This window comes from Schistocerca serialis, chromosome 12 (genome assembly GCF_023864345.2).
Source record: "Schistocerca serialis cubense isolate TAMUIC-IGC-003099 chromosome 12, iqSchSeri2.2, whole genome shotgun sequence".
Taxonomy (NCBI): domain Eukaryota; kingdom Metazoa; phylum Arthropoda; class Insecta; order Orthoptera; family Acrididae; genus Schistocerca; species Schistocerca serialis.
The window spans coordinates 9351501-9372438 of NC_064649.1; the positions used below are offsets into that span (position 1 = coordinate 9351501).

At 43.3% G+C, this 20938-nt stretch overlaps 1 protein-coding gene across 1 annotated transcript in view; it reads right to left on the reverse strand.

The window, feature by feature from the left end:
• LOC126428243 (synaptic vesicle glycoprotein 2A-like) overlaps positions 1 to 20938 on the reverse strand; it is a 159828-nt gene that overhangs the window by 40483 nt on the left and 98407 nt on the right. The window contains exons 6-8 of the mRNA XM_050090158.1: positions 19914 to 20155; positions 13755 to 13927; positions 2336 to 2500 (exon numbers count right to left, since the gene is read on the reverse strand). Of these exons, the coding sequence (XP_049946115.1) occupies positions 2336 to 2500; positions 13755 to 13927; positions 19914 to 20155 (580 nt within the window). The remainder of the gene's footprint in view (positions 1 to 2335; positions 2501 to 13754; positions 13928 to 19913; positions 20156 to 20938) is intronic.

Consider the following 20938-nt stretch of genomic DNA (forward strand, 5'->3'; position numbering starts at 1 on the left):
GCTCCCACTAAATTATTTCTGTATGACAGTGACAATTTTCCTAAATCTACTTACACTGTAAGTATTAGAGATGGGTAAAACTGTTCTTTTCAGAGATTGGATCAGAACTGTTCACTCCCTGAAATGAATTAGCTCTTTTTCATGACTCACCACTCATTTACAATAGAAAATAAATGGAAGGCACATTGCCCTTTAAACTTGGTTTATTCCAGTAATATACCTGTATTTTGATCTTATTTTATCCTATTTTGAAGTAACACAGATAATGAGTAAGAATTTTGTATTGTTTATTAAAATTTCCACGATATGACAAAGTTTTTGATTATTGGTTTATTTTGCACTATCGTGGTTTTTTGGGTGATCGGAAAATGTTGTAACTTGAGATTTACATTAACAATATATTTGGCTATAATGTATTAAAATTTCATTAACCTCATACAAATACATCTAAAGCCATATATTTTTAAAGTGAACGTTTCCTTCCGAAGACGCCTGAAATCGCAAAATCCGTACCAGAATAAGAAAAAAAAATATAAATTTGACTGTAAAACGAAAGTGCTGCATATAGAATAAAACAAGGAAAATATTGGTGTATCACATTTTGCGATACGTTTATCAGTTCGCTCGTAATTAAAGCGAAAATTCGAGTGTCCATAATAAAAATCCTATAGTAAGAGGAGTCATCAGGAACCTAATCTAATCAGTTTAAACAAATAAAAATAAAATAAAAACAATTGATGTATACATAACATAATAATGTAATATACATAGCGGTATTACTACGAAGAACAATATCCAGTAGGGACGAACTCCGATGCAGAGGCGCTGAGTCGAGCAGGTCGAGCCGCGAGCTGTATTACTGCGTGAGCTGAGACCGCAGAGAGCAGAGTGACACCTGAGTCGCTTTGCTCAACGCTCTGGCTAGAGTCGAGACGGTGGGGTGAGCGTTGAGCGGGCGAGTTCCAAGAGTGGGGGGAGCGGTGAACTCACCCGCTCCGAGACAAATCGTCCGTTCCCTTGCGAGCAGGTTGTTGCAAGTAGTTCCTATGTTATCCGCTAGGTGGTTCTCTGCCCTGTTGCTCGAATCAACTGCCCAGAGGGCAGGACGTGCGACTGAAATGATCGCCGACAGAGTGTGATGCTAAGTTAAGCTGCGCCAGACACTGCACGCGGCAGACGACGCACAGAGACGGCACGGCATATGTGAAACACAAAATCCAATGGGGCACTGCACAATGCAGGCAGCCAAGGTAGAAGCAGGGCAGAGGCCGGCGCTGGCTGTGTTGTGTGGCGTGCACTGTGCTCTGAGCAGCAGAGGCGCTGCTGATATGCTCCGTCTCTCTCTCTCTCTCTCTCTCTCTCTCTCTCTCTCTCTCTCTCTGCCGTGGGAAACGTTTGGAGCTACCGTTCTTTTTTTCTGAATCACTGATTGTTCACTCCTTTGAAAGATTCAACTCTATGAATTAGTTAAAGAGCGGATCCCCCATCTCTAGTAAGTATTGGGTGGCTTCCTTCACCTTATCATCGAAGTTAATTCATACGGTCGGTATATCTTCATCGTTTCATCTTTCCCCCAGTTAAACTTTCATCAATTTTTCCACATTTTTACAGCTAATTAGCGTTACTAAATTACAACCAAGACTTGCGAAACTACGTTTTCAGGTGTTTTTATCCCACCTGTACATGTGCTCCGTAAATATACACTTACGGAAGAAAATAGCAACACCAAGAAGGGGTTGTGCAACATAAGCGAAAGTTGATAGGCGTGTTTCTACATCTGAAACATGATGTCTATTCATATTTCTCGCCAGTCGCTCGCCGTAATGAGGATGCAAATCTGGCTTGCTTTAAATACGCGCTGTAACTATCTTGAGTGTTAGTTACCTTTGGACGTGGTGAGTTGATGTTACTCAAGAATGCCTTTAAGGCGAGAAAGGCGCGATTAATAACACCTCACTGAGTTTGAACGAGGTTGTATTGACCGATCAAGTGCAACAGTCACGCAACTGCATCCCACAAACTGACCTCCGTCACTGTACAACACAATGCATGTACGTTTGCTTTCTTGCATTCAGCAGTCTGGCGGTTACATCGGTTATTAATGTACCAGCATTTCATACTTCAATAGCTTAGCTCGCGGTTACGTTAAACTGTGATCCTGCAGTGTTAATCACTTAAATACTTTAGCCAAACAAATGTATTCCGGAAATTTCATTGCTCTGCGTCAATTATTTTTTGGTCTCGCGATATTTTCCCCGTCAGTGTACTTATGTATACGTATAAATTGTGGATGCCTTAGCGTGATACAGTTTTGGCGAATGCTTGGCGTGGTCACCTGTAGTGGTCGGGCTCTGAGGGTCCCAACAACACGGGAGACGCCGCCTGGTCGGCCATGACGGCGATGACGTCACACACAGTGGCGGTCTGGTCTGGGTAGAGGTCGCGGTACTGGCCCACGCGGTTCAGCAGCTCCGGCAGCCAGATCAGGAAGCCGTTGGAGCTACAAGCAGATCAGTGACACTGTAAATGTGTGCATCGGTTGTGCACCGGCAAGTCATCCCATTTATGACTGTCTCCTCCCTACCTGAAGCCCATCTCAACAAGCAAACAGGAAGCTCTAATGTTGTCTGTCATACACTTATTCTTGAAGCAATCTGAATAGTCTGTATGCTTCCTCACCCGCCTGTGAAATTCTGAGAAAAGTAAATAAATAGCTTAAATGTTTGGGCATGAAATAGTTGAAAGGGAGTCACTTATGTTGCTAAGGGGAATGACCGATGTTGGAGTCAGAGAGGCTGAATGCATAGTTTCGCGGTGATATATACTGATAAAATTCTGTCGGGCTTCCAGCCACATCGTGTGGTTTGAAATCCACAAGCTGTTGGCCGACTGCTGCTCTGGTGACTGTCGAATGATTGCCACTGCCGTCCGTTCTTAGCCACACTGCCTTCTGTGACGTCACTGGTGCTCGTTCCAGCGTCATATAAGGTAATGTTTGCTTTGTGCTCTTCACGCCCACTTTAACCTTCCGATGGTGGGTCCCAAGCCGCGCTTAGCTGCAAACCGCCGTCTTTATTGAGTGTGCTCTCACAAATTTTCATCTCGATAACTTCTTTTGTGGCGCTGTCCCAGATACTGTTAGTCTGTGTAATAGCAGATGTCTTGGCGAATGCCGTTTCCTAGAGCACTGTCTGCTACCGCTGATTTACATAAGGGTGCTGTAGATGTAAACTCGTGTTCGACACGACATCGTTCAATAGTACACACAGTCTGTCCGCCACAAAACTGTCCACACCCACACAGTATTTTGTACACTCCTTGCGTTCTGAGACCTACTTCGTCTTTCACGGACCCCGTTAATTGTCCAATTTTCGCTGAGGCCCTGAATATCGAAACAATTTTACGCCTCTTCAGGAGCCGGCTAATCTTTCCTATTACTGAGGTACAGAACGGCAATAACACAAGCTGTTATGTATCCTCCTCGGAACCTTCTGCTTACATTTCTTCGGCAAGACGCCTCGTCCTGGAAACAGCTCCTCCAAAGCCTAGTAGCTTTTATCGTTACTTCGACGACAAGATCGTTGTCTGGTCTCGCGGACGTGGGGAGCTGGGAGAATTCTTGGACCACATCAACACCAACTTCATGACAGAGGTGGAGACAGACGGTGCCTTGCCTATCCTTGACGTCCTCAATCGCCGCAAAGACATTGGGTGCCTTTCCACAGTGTTTACCAGAAACCCACCCACACCGACCGATACCTACATGCTACTCGCTAACACCACACTTGGCAGAAAACGTCTATTTTGAGGACCCTGATGCATCAAGCAGAAGCCGTTTCAGACGGTGGTAGCTTCAGAACTGACTGAGCCAGTTACGAAAAATATAAAAGAAAAACAGCAACAACAACCGCCAGATTTCGCAAGCCATGTTGGCGAAGAAACGCAAGCAGAAGACCACCGAGGAAGAAGAAGTGTTTTTGCCGTTCTGTACCTCACTTACAGGAAAGATTAGTCGGCTCCTAAAAAAGACATAAAATCGATTCGAAATTAGAATTCAGCTGCTGACGGGCATTGATATATATCAATGGGGACAGGTGAAAATGTATGCGCCGACCAGGACTCGAACCAGAGATCTCCTGCTCACCTGACAGACGCTCTATCCATCCTTTTTTTTTAAAAAAAGATCTCATTTTGTCATTTTGTTCGTTGTATCTGCTCGGGGCGGACGTGGCAAGACACCCATTTCAGTTCGTCGTTGTTCCATTAACTCAGTTTTTTTTTATTACAGAGGGCAGCTAACCCTCTGACCGAATACGCTGAGTTACCGTGCCGGCGTCCATCTGAGCCACCGAGGGCACAGAGGGAAGTGCGACTGCAGGGACTATCTCGCGCTCGCCCCCCGCGAGACCCACATTCTCACCTAATATGTCCACACACTAAGTTCGTAGTGCCGCTACCCAACACACTCATTACTCGTGGAAGACATTCTTATCAAGTCCCGCAAGAGTTCAAGTAATATGGGTGCATCCGCACGGGAGAAGAAGGTCATGGCCGGTATTGCCAGAACTATATACTTATACGGATACGGTGTCTGTTCTTTCGGACATGTGAGTATGTCTTCCACGAGTAATGAGTGGGTACGGTAGGGACACTATGAATGTAGTGTGTGGACATATAAGGTGAGAATGTGGGTCTCACGGGAGGCGAGGGCGAGATAGTCCATGCAGTCGCACTATCCTCTGTGCCCTGTGTCGCTCAGATGGATAGAGCGTCTGCCATGTAAGCAGGAGATCCCGGGTTCGAGTCTTGGTCGGAGCATACATTTTCACCTGCCCCCGTTGATATATACCAACGCCCGTCAGCAGCTGAAGATATAAATATATAACACTAATTTCGTTCTAGACGGCTGCAGGTCATCAATGGTATAAAATCGATTCAGTCTTCAGGGCCCCAGCGAGAGTTCGACAAGTAACGAGGCCTGTGAAAGACGATGTAGGCCTTAGAACGCCAGGAGTAGATAAAATACCGTGTAGGTGTGGATAGCTATTTGTCCGACAGATTGGCGCTGTGTACAACACGAGAAATATTTCCGCCTACGGTATCCTGAGAAATCGGCCGTGGCCGAACATGCTCTAGAAAACGGACGCCGTATTGCCTTTGGCGAGACATCTGTTATTTACACGGGCTAATGGATTCTGGGATAGCGTAATAAAAGAAGTGCTCGAGATAAAAGTTTCACAATACCCTCAATCAAAAACGGTGGTCTGCAGCTAAGCATAGTTTGGAACCCGGACGTTGAAGTGGTCGCGGCAAGCGCTCAACGAGAACATTATCTTACACCGAGCACTAGTGACGCACTGAAGGGACGGCAGCGGCAGTCATTCGACAGTGACAACTTGCAAATGGCCGAGCAGCACTCGGCCGAAAGGCTGAGCAATTCAGACCGCTCTAACGCGGCTGGAAGCCCGACAGAATTTTGTCATCGATAAATTCTGTTCCCTGCACATACAGCACGTAGTGTGCAAACTGGTTTAAACACCATGATTCACTTTAACAGCTGCCTGCGTATCTGATGTAACGAACCCCTTTCACTTGTCCGATTGCAGCAAAAGTTGACTGAACGCTACTTCAAAGGAGTAGGTAAGAGGGCTTTTACAACCTCTCGTAGATAGTGTTTTAAACAGTTGGGCAGTATCACATTAATTTACTCATTCATTAATCACAGTTTGAAAACAGTAACAGTCATAGATCTAGCACTAGAAAAAAAATGTGTGTGAAATCTTATGGGACTTAACTGCTAAGGTTATTAGTCCCTAAGCTTACACACTACTTAACCTAAATTATCCTAAGGACAAACACACACACCCATGCCCGAGGGAGGACTCGAACCCCCCCGGGACCAGCCGCACAGTCCATGACTGGAGCGCCCTAGATTGCTCGGCTAATCCCGCGCTGCTGTAGCACTAGAAAGAGGAATGATTTACATTACGCATCATCGAGCCTTAGTGTGGCCACCTAGCTAGTGATGTAAAGAATCTAATATACAGTAAAATTAACTTAAAATGTAAGCTGAAATCGCATCAGCTTGACAATTCTTCCCACCCATAGAAGAACTTTCGTGTTTCTTTGAGAGAAGGAGAGGGGCATTAAACATAGTTACGGTATGCATAAATCACTGTATGCCTGTAAGAAAGAAAACTTAAGAAATTAGCATACAGTCGTATTTTTGGCTGAGAACGCGCACTGTAGTTTTCAAGGCTGACTTCTGGCACACTGTAGCAAGCCTGATCCACGGGTCGCACATATAGCTAAAGGTAAATAAATAAATACCCACGTTAACCTGCAGAGCCCGCTGTGACTTGTCGGGTAGGTCAGTTCAAGGTCGGAGGAAGGTGAGGGCTTTGCCAGTGCCAGCATGCCTTGTAAACTGTTGTGGTGTTCAAACCAATACTGGGGGTTTTCGACAGTTCTGCCTTGTAGAAAACGACGATTCGTGTCAATTAGACAAAATGGATCGTTCGAACCACTTTTGCCTGTGAAATGTTTGATGTCATCTCAGTTTTACAATATTCAGCACGTGGTTTTAGTGGAAATTCGAGATACCCTGGAGCATTTTCAACTACTACATATTTCCTAATTTGTTTATAAATGACGAGAACTTTTCCTCAAGTTACAGCTCCTATACATAAGATCTCAAAAACACTTTCACCATATCACTATAAAACAGAAAAAAGGTAGATACAAACCTAATTTCGACGAGAAATAGTAACCGAAAATAACGTAATTTGCCGTCACTGATGTCATTTAAGTAATAACAAATGCATGTGCTTAAAGATATTAAAATTTTATTTAAGCTGCACCAGACTGTAACGTATTATTCATTGGATAAATAGTCATCTTTCTACAAAAAACAAGTACCTCGATGAAAACGATTTATTGACACGGATTCAGAAAACATCGTTGTTGTGAAACACAACTAGCTCTTTATATCATGAATTAATGAGTGCTGTCGACAGGGGACGTCAAATTGATTCCATATTTTTAGATTTCCAGAAGGCTTTCGACACCATTCCCCATAAACATCTTCTAACCAAACTGTGTGCCTATGGAATATCGCCTCAGTTGTGCGACTGGATTCGTGATTTCCTGCCAGAAAGGTCACAATTCGTAGTAATGGACGTAAAGTCATCGAGTGAAACAGAAGCAGTACCCGACGTTCCCCAAGGAAGTGTTATAGGCCCTCTATTGTTCCTGATCTATATTAACGGCATAGGAGACAATCTCAGTAGCCGTCTTAGAATGTTTGCAGATGATGCTGCCATTTACCGTCTTGTAAAGTCATCAGATGGCCAAAACGAATTTCAAAATGATTTAGGTAAGATATCTGTATGGTGTGAAAAGTGACAATTGACCCTGAATAAGGAAAAGTGTGAAGTTATTCACATGAATACTAAAAGAAATCCGCTAAATTTCGATTACACAATAAGTGACAGAAATCTGAAGGCTGTAAAATTCAACTAAATACTTAGGTATTACAATTACAAATAACCTAAATTGGAACTATCACATAGATAATGTTGTGGGTAAAGCAAACCAAAGACTGCGATTCATTGGCAGAACACTTAGAAGGTGCGACAGGTCTACTAAAGAGACTGCTTACACCACGCTTGTACGCCCCATTCTGGAGTACTGCTGTGCGGTGTGGGATCCGCATCAGGTGGTACTGACGGATGACATCGATAAAGTACAGAGAAGGGCGGCTCGTTTTTTTATCGTGAAATAGGGGAGATGTGCCGCAGACATGATACGTGAATTGGAGTGGCAACCATTAACACATAGGCGTTTTTCGTTGCGACAGGATCTTCTTATGAAATTTCAATCACCAGTTTTCTCCTCCAATTGTGAAACCATTCTGCTGGCACCCACTTACATAGGGAGAAGTGATCATCACGATAAAATAAGAGAAATCAGGGCTCGCGCCATTCGAGAGTGGAACGGTAGAGATACAGCTTGAAGGTGGTTCATTGAACCCTCTGCCAGGCACTTTATTGTGAACAGCAGAGTAATCACGTAGACGCATATGTAGACGTAGGTATGGTACGAAGTCAGAATATTTTACATATGTCATGTTCCTGGTTCAAATGGCTCTAAGCAGTATGGGACCTAACATCTGAGGTCATCAGTCCCCTAGAACTTAGAACTACTTAAACCGAACTAACCTAAGGACATCACACACATCCATGCCCGAGGCAGGATACGAATCTGCGACCGTAGCGGTCACGCAGTTCCAGACTGAATCGCCTAGAACCGCAAGGCCACAACGGCCGGCAATCATGTTCCTGAAACTTCAATTTCTATTCATGGTTGTTTAAGGTATCTGTTACAACTATTTTGATTCTTGGATTTGTCTACTCATAAAGCTTACAATTTTCTCTAAATTTTCATTCATATGAAAACTTGATGTTGACATAATAATTTGTGTGGCAATGGAGGCGGGCACACAGATGTTATAAATAACAGTCAAAAAAGTGCCAGAATGTAGTTCTATGTAGTTTTTCTCAAAGAAAATATCATAGCCTGCATCTGCATCATTGCAAGTACTTTGTAAGTATTCTGTTCTCTGAAAATACTCGCGAAATAGCACGTTTTTGCTCAAGTGCTTTTGCTCCATTCCGAGAGTATCATGATGTGACTGTTAAATACTGTTTAGTGGAAAAATGTGAAGTGTTTTGATAATGTGATAAGTCTCCAGGATGAGATTTTCACTCTGCAGCGGAGTGTGCCCTAACATGAAACTTCCTGGCAGATTAAAACTGTGTGCCGGACCGAGACTCGAACTCGGAAGGTAGGAGACGAGGTACTGGCAGAAGTAAAGCTGTGAGGACGGGGGTTGAGTCGTGCTTGGGTAGCTCAGCTGGTGGTAGCTCAGCGTGTTCGGTCAGAGGGTTAGCTACCGTCTGTAACAAAAAAAACTGAGTGAATGGCTCAACGAAAAATCTAAATGGGTGTCATCGGACGTCCGCCTCGGCCAACTTCAATGAACAATATCGAACAAAATGAGATCACAAAAAAAAAAAAAAAAAAAAAAGTTGGTAGAGCACTTGCCGGCGAAAGACATTGGTCCGGAATTCGAGTCTCGGTCCGGCACACAGTTTTGATATGCCAGGAAGTTTCAATGTGATAGTCTGTTGTGACTTTTATCATTTTAGAAGTTAATTTATGTGATGAACAAGCAGCTAACCGCTAACACGACATGAGAGTGGTAAATCTACACAGTTTGACAACTGCTAAGGAACAACTGATGCTTGCTAGGGAAAACCTCAATTGCTATGGAACAACCGACAATCGCTACAGCACCCGATCAATGATAACAAACGGAAATCTAACGTTGTGTATGCATTAGACAGTTCATGCAGTATGATGTCTGACGAAGCTCGTTGTGTAGCCGGTTGATGCGACATTCCGTGGGGTACGGAAACACGACTGCAAGATATCATTTGGGTGCAGTTGGACGGCTCGAAGCCGGTAAAAGTGTCACTCATGTGGCCACAGTAACAGGTGCGCCCAGGAGTGTCTTCTCGCGATTAAGAAAGGCCGCTCAGTGTGAAAATGCTATGCGAAAGAGAACCGATACGTAGCCCTAGTGGTGGATGGGAACACGTATCTCACTCCAAGGCAGGTCGCTGCAGACCTGGCAACCACTACCGGTACACGTGTCTCTGCCAGAACCATTTCGCAGCGATTAAATCAGGCTAGTTTTTATGCTCGGAAGCCTATTAAATGCATCCCACTTCGATCACGCCACGGTTGAGAAAGAGTTCGTTGGTGCAGAGGGCATGTCGGGTGAGGTCTGCAACAGTGGTCCAGTGTGACGTTCTCCGACGAATCCCGCTTCACTGTGGCAAGTGTTTCTGGCCACCATTTAGTGTGCAGAGAGAGGAGATCACGGTAGATGCCACAGAATGTACACGAACATCTAGGCGTTATGGCGTGGGCAGGCATTACACTCAGTGGCCTGACACCACTGCATATCTTTGCGCGAGGTACCGTTACAGCAGACGGATGTAGCAGACAAATCATTGTGTACCATTTCCGTCTGTTTAGGGATTCCTTAGGTTCCGACTTTCTGTTTATGGGCGACAGCGCCTGCGCACAGAGGACCGCTGACGTATAGGACACAACAGAAAGTCAAGGTATCAACGTATGGAATGGCCGGCGTTCTCCCCGGACCTAAACACTACAGTGTACGCCTGAGGTGCTCTTGGCAGATGTGCCTCTCAACAAACATTTCCTAACAGAATTGTGCAAGAACTGAAGATCGTCTTGATAGAAGTAGGACAAAATCTCCGAAGGACTTATCAACCGTTTAGTGCCCAGTACGAATAACAGGTGCAAAATGTGCTGTTCCCGTGGAGGCCATATTCCGTATTGAGAATACTGTATCGACCTTAATGCAGGCAGTCAGACCTGTGTAACACATGAACGTTATGTAAGTTCTCCTGTTATCCCTTGTGGTAAAATCTGTGCCGTTTTTAGTTATAAATATACCACTCCATCTCTATCACTTGTAAGTAGGCTGTTTATGTTTTCTCTATGTAAGTAGGCTGTTTAGGTTTTTTATTGGTAACGCCACCTCTGTATGACAATCACTGGCTGTGCTGTGGGCAGTCTGTGTCTGCTTTGCATTGTTGTAATACTCGCCATTGTAGTGTTAGGCAGCTGGCTGTGAACAGCGCGTAGCGTTGCGCAGTTGGAGGTGAGCCGCCAGCAGTGGTGGATGTGGGGAGAGAGATGGCGGAGATTTGTAATTTGTCATGAACTGATATATATATTATGACTTGTGATGATATCAAGGTAAATACATTGTTCGTTCTCTATTAATATCTTTCATTTGCTAACTATCCCTATCAGTAGTTAGTGCCTTCAGTAGTTTGAATCTTTTATTTAGCTGGCAGTAGTGGCGCTCACTGTATTGCAGTAGCTTGAGCAGCGAAGATTTTTGTGAGGTAAGTGATTTGTGAAAGGTATAGTTTAATGTTTGTCAGGGCCATTCTTTAGTAGGGAATTTTGAAAGTCAGATTGCGTTGCGCTAAAAATATTGTGTGTCAGGTTAAGGACAGTCCTGTATAATCGTATTAAGGGGACGTTTCATATGGCGACCCTGCCAGGATACCTCACTGGAATCTTCTGATTTTTTTCTTGTAGTTTGTGTAATTAGTGTAGCTTTTGTTTATTGCTAGCGCGTAATTGTAGAGAGAATTTCCTTTGTAGTTGTAGCCTTTCATTGTTGTATAGTAAAACAGTTGTGGCATGCATGTAGATTTGCACCAAGTATTTCGCAGCTGCGCTTGCAATTAACTAGATATTATTTTCAGTGCTATGTTAATGTGTTCTCTTATTTTTGATCTTCAAATTGTGTTTTTCTGTGTTGTCGTGTGAAATACTGTGACAATAATGGCGTGTGAAAAACGTAACACTAGGCTCCAAACTAAACTGAGAAATAATAGTGATGACGAGCGTAGCTTATCAGCGCCGCCGAGTAGTGAATTAACTGATGTTCAAAGTAGTAATTTGGTAATTGTGAATAGGGAAATGGAGCAGGCGGCAAACAATGGCATGCGAGATTTTTGTGAGGTAAGTGATTTGTGAAAGGTATAGTTTAATGTTTGTCAGGGCCATTCTTTAGTAGGGAATTTTGAAAGTCAGATTGCGTTGCGCTAAAAATATTGTGTGTCAGGTTAAGGACAGTCCTGTATAATCGTATTAAGGGGACGTTTCACACTTAAGTACCATGTTTCATGTCGTCCACCATTGCCTATGATTGCGCAGTAATGTCTCTGATCCTTAGTAAGTGTCGTTGTTGTTGTTGTTGTTGTTGTTGTGTCCAGTCCAGAGACTGGTCTGATGCAGCTCTGCATGCCACTCTATCCTGTGCAAGGTTCTTCATCTTCCAGTACCTACTGCAACCTACAGTCTTCTGAATCTGCTTAGTGTATTCATCTTTTGGTCTCCCTCTACGATTTTTACCCTACACGCTGTCCTCCAGTACAAAATTGGTAATCCGTTGATGCCTCAGAACATGTCCTACCAACCGGTCCCTTCTTCTTGTCAAGTTGTGCCACAAATTTCTCTTCTCCCCAATTCTATTCAATACCTCCTCATTAGTTATGTGATCTACCCATCTAATCTTCAGCATTCTTCTGTAGCACCACATTTCGAAAGCTTTCATTCTCTTCTTGTCCAAATTATTTATCATTCATGTTTCACTTCCGTACATGGCTACACTCCATACAAATACTTCCTGACACTTAAATCTATACTCGATGTTAACAAATTTCTCTTCTTCAGAAACGCTTTCCTTGCCATTGCCGGTCAACATTTTATGCCCTCTCTACTCCGACCATCATTAGTTATTTTGCTCCCCAAATAGCAAAACACATGTACTACTTTAAGTGTCTCATTTCCTAATCTATTTCCCTCAGCATCACCCGAATTAATTCGACTACATTCCATTATCCTCGTTTTGCTTTTGTTGATGTTCATCTTATATCCTGCTTTCAAGACACTGTCCATTCCATTCAACTGATCATCCAGGTCCCTTGCTGTCTCTGACAGAATTACAATGTCATCGGCGAACCTCAAAGTTTTTATTTCTTCTCTATGGATTTTAATTCCTATTCCAATGTACAATATACAGATTGAATAACGTCGGGGATAGGCTACAACCCTGTCTCACTCCCTTCCCAAACACTGCTTCCCTTTCATGTCCCTCGACTCTTATAACTGCCATCTGGTTTCTGTACAAATTGTAAATAGCCTTTCGCTCCCTGTATTTTACCCCTTCCACCTTCAGAATTTGAAAGAGAGTATTCCAGCCAACATTGTCAAAAGCTTTCTCTAAGTCTACAAATGCTAGAAAAGTATGTTTGCCTTTCTTTAATCTAAGGTAAGTCGTAGGGTCAGTATTACCTCACGTGTTGCAACATTTCTACGGAATCCAAACTGATCTTGCCCGAGGTCGGCTTCTACTTGTTTTTGCATTCGTCTGAAAAGAATTCTTGTTAGTATTTTGCAGCCGTGACTTATTAAACTGATAGTTCGGTAATTTTCACACCTGTCAACACCTGCTTTCTTTGTGACTGGAATTATTATATTCTTCTTTAAGTCTGAGGTTATTTCGCGTGTCATACATCTTTCTCACCAGATGGTAGAGTTTTGTCAGGGCTGGTTCTCCCAAGGCTATCAGTAGTTCTAATGGAATTTTGTCTACTCCCGGGGCCTTGTAAGTGTCAGGAGGTGTAAATTGCGAGTCAACGTGTTCTGTCGTCTCTGTAAATGAAACCCGTTGTACTCCCTGGATAGGGAGGAACTTTTCAACTGAGATGAACAGTAAAGATGAATGTAGTATTATGTAAATAATAGCTCATTTGAATTATTTCTATTACCAATGACTACCAGATATGCTAGATTAGCATACAGCTCGCTAGACATGTTTATCGAAGCCCATATATTTTTTTTTACTTGCGCATTTCAGTAAAGGAATGATCATACTTATTTCGCTTTTGGGCAAGGTTGGTGCAACGTACCATCAGGTAGCATCTCGTAGCTTGAAAAAGCACAAATTACAATCAGCCCACCTCGCTCAGCACTGGTGACTACCACGATGGCACTTGTCATTGCCAAGACAGTGGGTTGTGCGTTGCAGGGTTCCTCTGGAAACAGCCATCACGTATGGTAAGACAGAGGGGGTGTACCTGGCGTAGAGGCCGAACTGTATGACGCATGCCAGCAGCGTGTAGAGCAGGTACGGCGGTTTGAACAGCGGCGCGGTCTGCCTCCACATGTGGCGGGCGACGGCCAGCGGGGACTTGGCGTCGACGCCCGCTGACGATGGCGATGACGTCGGGTCCACCTCGAGCGCCCTCACCTGAGCACACCAGGCAGAGAGGTGACCCTTCACTCGACCACATCTTACCACGTCTTCATTAGTTCGCTTCCTTGTCTGTCTATGCGGTACAAATCACGATCATATATATTACTTCTCAGCTTGTTTGCGTGGCCTTCCTCCGCAGCAAGCACAGAATATTGCTTTTTTAAATAAAACCGCCTTTTCTTGTTGCAAATCAGTTTATTTTCTCCAGACGCGTTTCGTCTTTTTCCTGCTCTAAGGCATGTTCTGTGGGATCTATAACGATACAGTTTTATTATTTTTAGGTTATCAAACGCTTCACGTCGGGATTTTTTATGTAAATAAGTAACTGCTCACAGTTTGCTGTGATCTGCTTTTCCTTTCATCTGGTCTGGAGGTCGCACTACCGCTTTATTTCCGAACATAGGCACAATTTTGTATTCCGAACTTTTTCACACTCTGAATGATCAAGTACTCACGTCAAACAACTCATTCTTTACACTACTAGATGAAATAATGGAAGAACGCTCCCAAGGACGATTAGTATAATAATAATAATAATAATAATATCACCCAATATAATAATAACTTCTCCATGAATCCCTCCACAGAACACTGAAATCAAAACTCAAATCAGCTGTCACCAAAGCTTTCAACCACACTCTAGCAGCTATTACATTCATATTCAACACACTACAACTCTAACCACCAACCCCCCCTCCCCCTCCTCACAGTACAAAAACAAAAACAGCCCCCTCCCCACCACCGCCACACACACACACACACACAATTTAAAAAAGCACATGCACACACATACACTGATATAAACATAATGATAGAAGTTGGTTCTGAACATGTACTCCGTTAGGTTGACAACATGTAGGTAAACAAACCAAAGACGAGGAAGCACAAAGTCATAATATTTACGTTATTAAAAGCACAGTGTTGGAACAAATAGCTATGTCTAGTGCCAAAAGAATAACGGTACACCACAAAAAAGAAGGAGACACATGGTGAACAGTGTGAAAATGTTCTGAATACAAAATTGTGCATTTGTTAGAGAAATAGAGGGGTGGTGCGACTTCCACACCAGATGAAAGGAAACGCAGATCACAGAAAACTGGAAGTAATTACTTATTTACACAAAAAAACGCCACGTGAACTGTTTGCAGAGTCCGTTCAGCACTAATGACAAAACATGAGCAATTAGTTTAAAGTTATTGTCTTCGTTAAAAATCTTTATGTTGACATTTTTATAAATCCAATTTACAAGGTGCCATTTATTGTCAATCTGAAACTTCCTGTCAGATTAAAACTGTGCGCCCGACCGAGACTCGAACTCGGGACCTTTGCCTTTCGCGGGCAAGTGCTCTACCATCTGAGCTACCAAAGTACGACTCATGGTGGTCCTCACAGCTTTACTTCTGCCAGTATCTCGTCGCCTACCTCCCAAACTTTACAGAATCTCTTCTGCGAACCTTACAGAACTAGCACTCCTGAAAGAAAGGATATTGCAGAGACTGGGGGATGTTTCCAGAATGAGATTTTCACTCTGCAGCGGAGTGTGCGCTAATATGAAACTTCCTGGCAAATTAAAACTGTGTGCCCGACCATGACTCGAACTCGGGACCTTTGCCTTTTGCGGTCAAGTGCTCTATCATCTGAGCTACCGAAGCACGACTCACTGCAAGGTTCGCAGAAGAGCTTCTGTACAGCTTGGAAGGTAGGAGACGAGATACTGGCAAAAGTAAAGCTGTGAGGAGCGGGCGTGAGTCGTGCTTCGGTAGCTCAGATGGTAGAGCACTTGCCCGCGAAAGGCAAAGGTCCCGAGTTCTGGTCTCGGTCGGGCACACAGTTTTAATCTGCCAGGAAGTTGCATATCAGCGCACACTCCGCTGCAGACTAAAAATCACATTCTGGTATTGTCAATCTGTTTAAATAACACGTACGACAGCTGTTGCAGTTGTTTAGTTTCGTTACGCAAGTGTATTCTATCACGCGATTTCAGTTATACACGTCACTGTAAAGAATTTATAAGACGCCATCTGTTGACTATTTAATTTTGCTATTACGCACAGCGGCAATTGGAGTTCTTTACTTCCTTTAAAGCAAGCGGTGTGTACTGCACGAATAAACTGAATTACATCAACGTACATCATCACAGGAAAGTACCGTTTACTTTTATAGCTTAATTTACAACTTCATTTACTTATCTTTTAATTCACCATCGCATTACAGCGTTTGCCCATTGCGTTACACCACTTCTAATCTCTGTACTATTGGACTACATACTTATTTTTATAATTTAATTCTTCATTACTTTACAGTGTTTCTAACGTTACGTTACACTTCTAAACTCAGTACCATTAATCTGCATCAGAATTCCTAAACAATGTGTTGTAATTACAATGGTTCTATTACAGTCATGTTCAACGCCACAGAAATCAATGGACATAATGTTTCACAGTTCTGTTCAACGGCGATTCTATGGCCAAAAAATGATGGCTGTTCAACATTTAATTGCATATGTCATTCCCACTTTGTTACCTGGAGGAGAAAAGATTTACCTCACTTCTGATTCTGCCCAACTTGAAGAAATAAGCAACTTTGAAGTGTACCCACTAGAATTTTTGAACTCTTTAAAGCCTTCTGGTTTCTGACCTTATTAATTGCTTTTTGAGAAAAAGATTATTATTACGTTAATTTGAAATCCTAACGTTAGTTTGGGATACATTTAAGGTGTTAGATTAGTGGTAACTTCGGCGAGTCCATCGTCACCGCTAAATTCACCGGCTCCGATAAGATGGTGTTCATAATTCGCATCAACCTCACACCTACTCATCCAACCGTGCCTTTCCAGATGACAGGACAATAAGTCCAATAGAACTAGCCCTCGCTATGACCGTTAATAAAGCGTAAGGTGAAACGTTTTAAAGGCAAGATTGTATTTACCACAACCTGTTCCTTCACATGGACAGTTATACAACGCATTTTCACGAGTTTGCACATCCAAAGATATTTATGTTTGTGCTAAAGACACACGCAGCTGAAAACTAAACGATGATCACATTATAAGTGTTAAAATTCTTTTCAGAGAAATTTTGTAAGTAAAAAACTTTTAAGAAATAAAATTAAGCTGACAAATATAATATCTGCTTCTCATATGTTCTACCATTAAGTGTATTGTATATAATGATATCCATTTTCTAACAATGTGTCTAATATTTGTTACTACTATTCAAAACATAGTATCCTTTATTAACAAATACTTCCATTTATTTATTTCTCCACTGCTATGTTACCTATCGATGACTAATTAGGATAGTACCTAATAGGTATTTCCACTGACAACGTGACGATGGCAGTCACGTCGAAATAGGTCCATTGTAACAAAAATACAATCGGACACAGCAGCGTCTTGGTCTCATACCATAATACTATATAATTGGGTCGGAGTGTGAATTATTCGGACAGGTCAGCTAGTTAATTTTTAACTAATTCGCCGATGAGGTAGAGACTTGGAATTTCAGTCATAGCTCAGCGCTAGATAACAATACAATATTAAATCGGTTGCGTGTCTGGTGTGTGGCGGAGGGTACTTTTAGCACTGCCATTTCCCCGTTTTCCTCTTTCAACCGCGTAGGTTTGCATTACGAACGTCTGCTGATAAGCCCCCGTGTGAGTCAGAACCTCTCTCTAACTTTTACTTCCACGGTCTTTTCGCGTTACATACGTAGGAGGAGGCAACATATTGGTTGAGGGAAGTGAATAGAAACTGAAATAAACATGAAATTTACCACGTGTCTCTGTTGTAATACAGTAAAACTGTTAAAAATTGACCGAAATATTTCACCACACAAGAATAAAAAACAGAAAATAATTATTTAATAAAAATGAATTTTGAATATACTAGTTTATCGGACTAAACAGTATAAAACAGTTTCTCTTAGTCGCATACAGAATCCTAAGCCCATACAGACATTCCCGAATATTTGTCATTGTGAATTTTTAATAGTTATGAAAATACTTGTAAGGCTTAAAACCAAAGTGTTCAGGGCATGTGGTACATAACTGATTTGTGACGACTAGTTCACCTCCTTATTATTACATCACTTCCTGAATGACACATCAACAGTTCACGTTATTACATATGCCCTATGCTTCCCGTTTTAAATTTTGCAAGTACTTTCATACCTATTAAAAATTCACAACAACAAATTTTCAGGAGTGTTTGTATGGGGTTAGGAATCTTTACGTAGGTGTAATTACTGTATATTTTATTAATCCGATTTAAAAACGTTGTACAGGTATTTATAAATTAGTTGTCCAAAAATAGCCTTTAATTGTGAAAAGGACAAATAATTTACAGAAATGTTTGATGTAGCACTGAACGCGGTGTATCTTCGAGTTTTTTTTATTTACCGCCTAACACTGGTAGTTTCCCTAGTTCCCCACGTTCCCGCTGGGTGGCATGCGCCACTGAGTTATTCCAACAGTCATCACGGAGCCGTATAATAGTGCAGAGAGCGCGCAGTGTTGTTTACGGATTCATGAATCCAAGTCCGCTGCTACAAGTCAGAGACAATTCAGCACTAAATGTCTCATGGCACCACCTCAGAGAAAAATTGTTATTAATCGGTACAATCGCAGTCCAGGTAAATCAATTACATGAATGCGTGATGGCTGTTCTTTCGGACATGTCTGAAAGAACAGACACGTATTCTTGTAATTCATACACATATGGCGCAATAGCCGATATTTTCATAAACCATTTAGAACAGATGCTACGGTCGCAGGTTCGAATCCTGCCTCGGGCATGGATGTGTGTGATGTCCTTAGGTTAGTTAGGTTTAAGTAGTACTAAGTTCTGGGGACTGATGACCTCAGATGTTAAGTCCCATAGTGCTTAGAGCCAACTTCGTCAATTTAGAACAGAAAGTACTCAGCAGCTAGAAACCCAGCTTACAAACACACTGCGCTATAAAAGATATGATTGGGAGCGTGTATCCGTCATTGCCATACTGGCGTACCACCCGGCATGATGGTATGGGGTGCCATTGGTTACACGACTCGGTCACCTCTTGTTCCCACTGACGGCACTTTGAACAGCGGACGGTACATTTCAGATGTGTTACGACCCGTGGCTCTATCCTTCATTCGATCCTTGCGAAACACTACATTTCAGCAGGATAATGCACGACCACATGTTGCAGTTCCTGTACAGGCCTTTCTGGATACAAAAAACGTTCGACTGTTGCCCTGACCAGCACATTCTCCAAATCTCTCACCAATTGAAACTGTCTGGTCAATGGTGGCCGAGCAACTGGCTCGTCACAATAAGCCAGTCGGTACTCTTGATGAAGTGTGGTATCGTGTTGAAGCTGCATGGGCAGCTGTACCTGTATACGCCATCCAAGCTCTGTTTGACTCAATGTCCAGGCGTATGAAGCCGTTATTACGGCCAGAGGTGGTTGTTCTGGGTACTGATTTCTCAGGATCTATGCACCCAAATTGCGTGAAAATGCAATCACATGTCAGTTGTAGTATAATATATTTGTCCAATGAATACCCGTTTATGATCTGCAGTTCTTCTTGGTGTAGCAATTTTAATGGCCAGTACTATATATAAAACAAAAACTGTTTCACGCAGGAAAGAGCACCCAGTTCAAATATTTTGAAGCACACTTGCCTTCCGTCTACCCATAAGGCAGCCCAGAGCAGATAAACAAGAGTAGTACATGCTATTAAGATGTAACTACATCTTAAATGCACGTGTTAGTCTCGCTTATCTGCACAGTCACCACTCAAAAGCAAGTATTACGCAGTGCCACTGCACTGCCATTTTCGCAGTTTTCCCCTGCTCCTCCTCCTCCTCGCACGCAGACGGGGGCGGTGGGCCGAGTGGGCGGCGAGGCTGAGCACTTTGGCCCTCTAGCCTGTGTGCGGCCCGCTCCTCTAGAGCCCTGTACCTCGCAGTGCACCCACCGCCGGCAGTCCCACTTACCGGGTACTTGTCAGGGGGCAGCCCGCTGTTGGCGGCGAACATCCTGCGCAGCACGTCGAGCGCCTCTTCGTGCCTGCCCACGGCCAGCAGGAACTTGGGGCTCTCGGGCAGCAGGAAGTACAGCCCCAGGAAGGTGGCGGCGCTGGGCACGGCGCCCAGGATCAGGAAGACCCGCCACGAGCGCAGCACGATGCCCCCCAGCGGCACCTCCCACGGCTGCGGGATCACCAGCCAGGCGAGGCCTGCAACAGGGCGCACAGTGGCGGGCTGTGGCCAAATCTCGCTAACAGGGGCTTAGACTTTTCTGGTGCAGAGGGATTTCCCACAGCTGCAGAAAGATTCTCCATCAAAGGCTGCTGAGTGACCAACCAGGCGAGAGATGGTAGACAGTGGTGGGCTGTGGCCAGAACTCACTGTAATGGAACTGGACTCAGTCCCAGTGGCCAGGAAGAACTGGTAGGGGCTTAGACTGATCTGGTGCAGAGGAACTTCCCACAGCTAAAGAAATATCTCCCACCCATGGTGAACCCCGCACCATGGTATTTTCCATTGTTTTCTTCATATGTGGAATGATAAAACCATTTTAAATATCTTCATTGATCCATTATGGATCGTCGGACGACGGCTGACATGAACTTCTTGATGCAGTAATTTACCAAAAGCCGTATGATTTGTAGAAGTTTATTTTATTTTATGAACTTCTATGTGCTACAAGTTTCGGCATCTTCAGGCTCCACTCGTCATAGTCGTAAAATCGCTATACACGGAAGGAGCCATAAAACTTGATCCGTGAATCAATCGTCCTGCAACAGCTCTTGGTGGCCAGACTCCTAATTAGAAGCCGCTTGTGAGCAACGGCATCGAAAGCCTACTGGAAATCCAGAAATGTGGGATCAATTTGAGATCCCCTGCATAACTAGGATGTGCCTTTGTTTCGTCTGCGGAACGATTAGAATGTAAAAGAAACACTCACTGAAACACTCCCACACCTTAGCAACGATGATTACAAGAGGCTGAAGGATCTT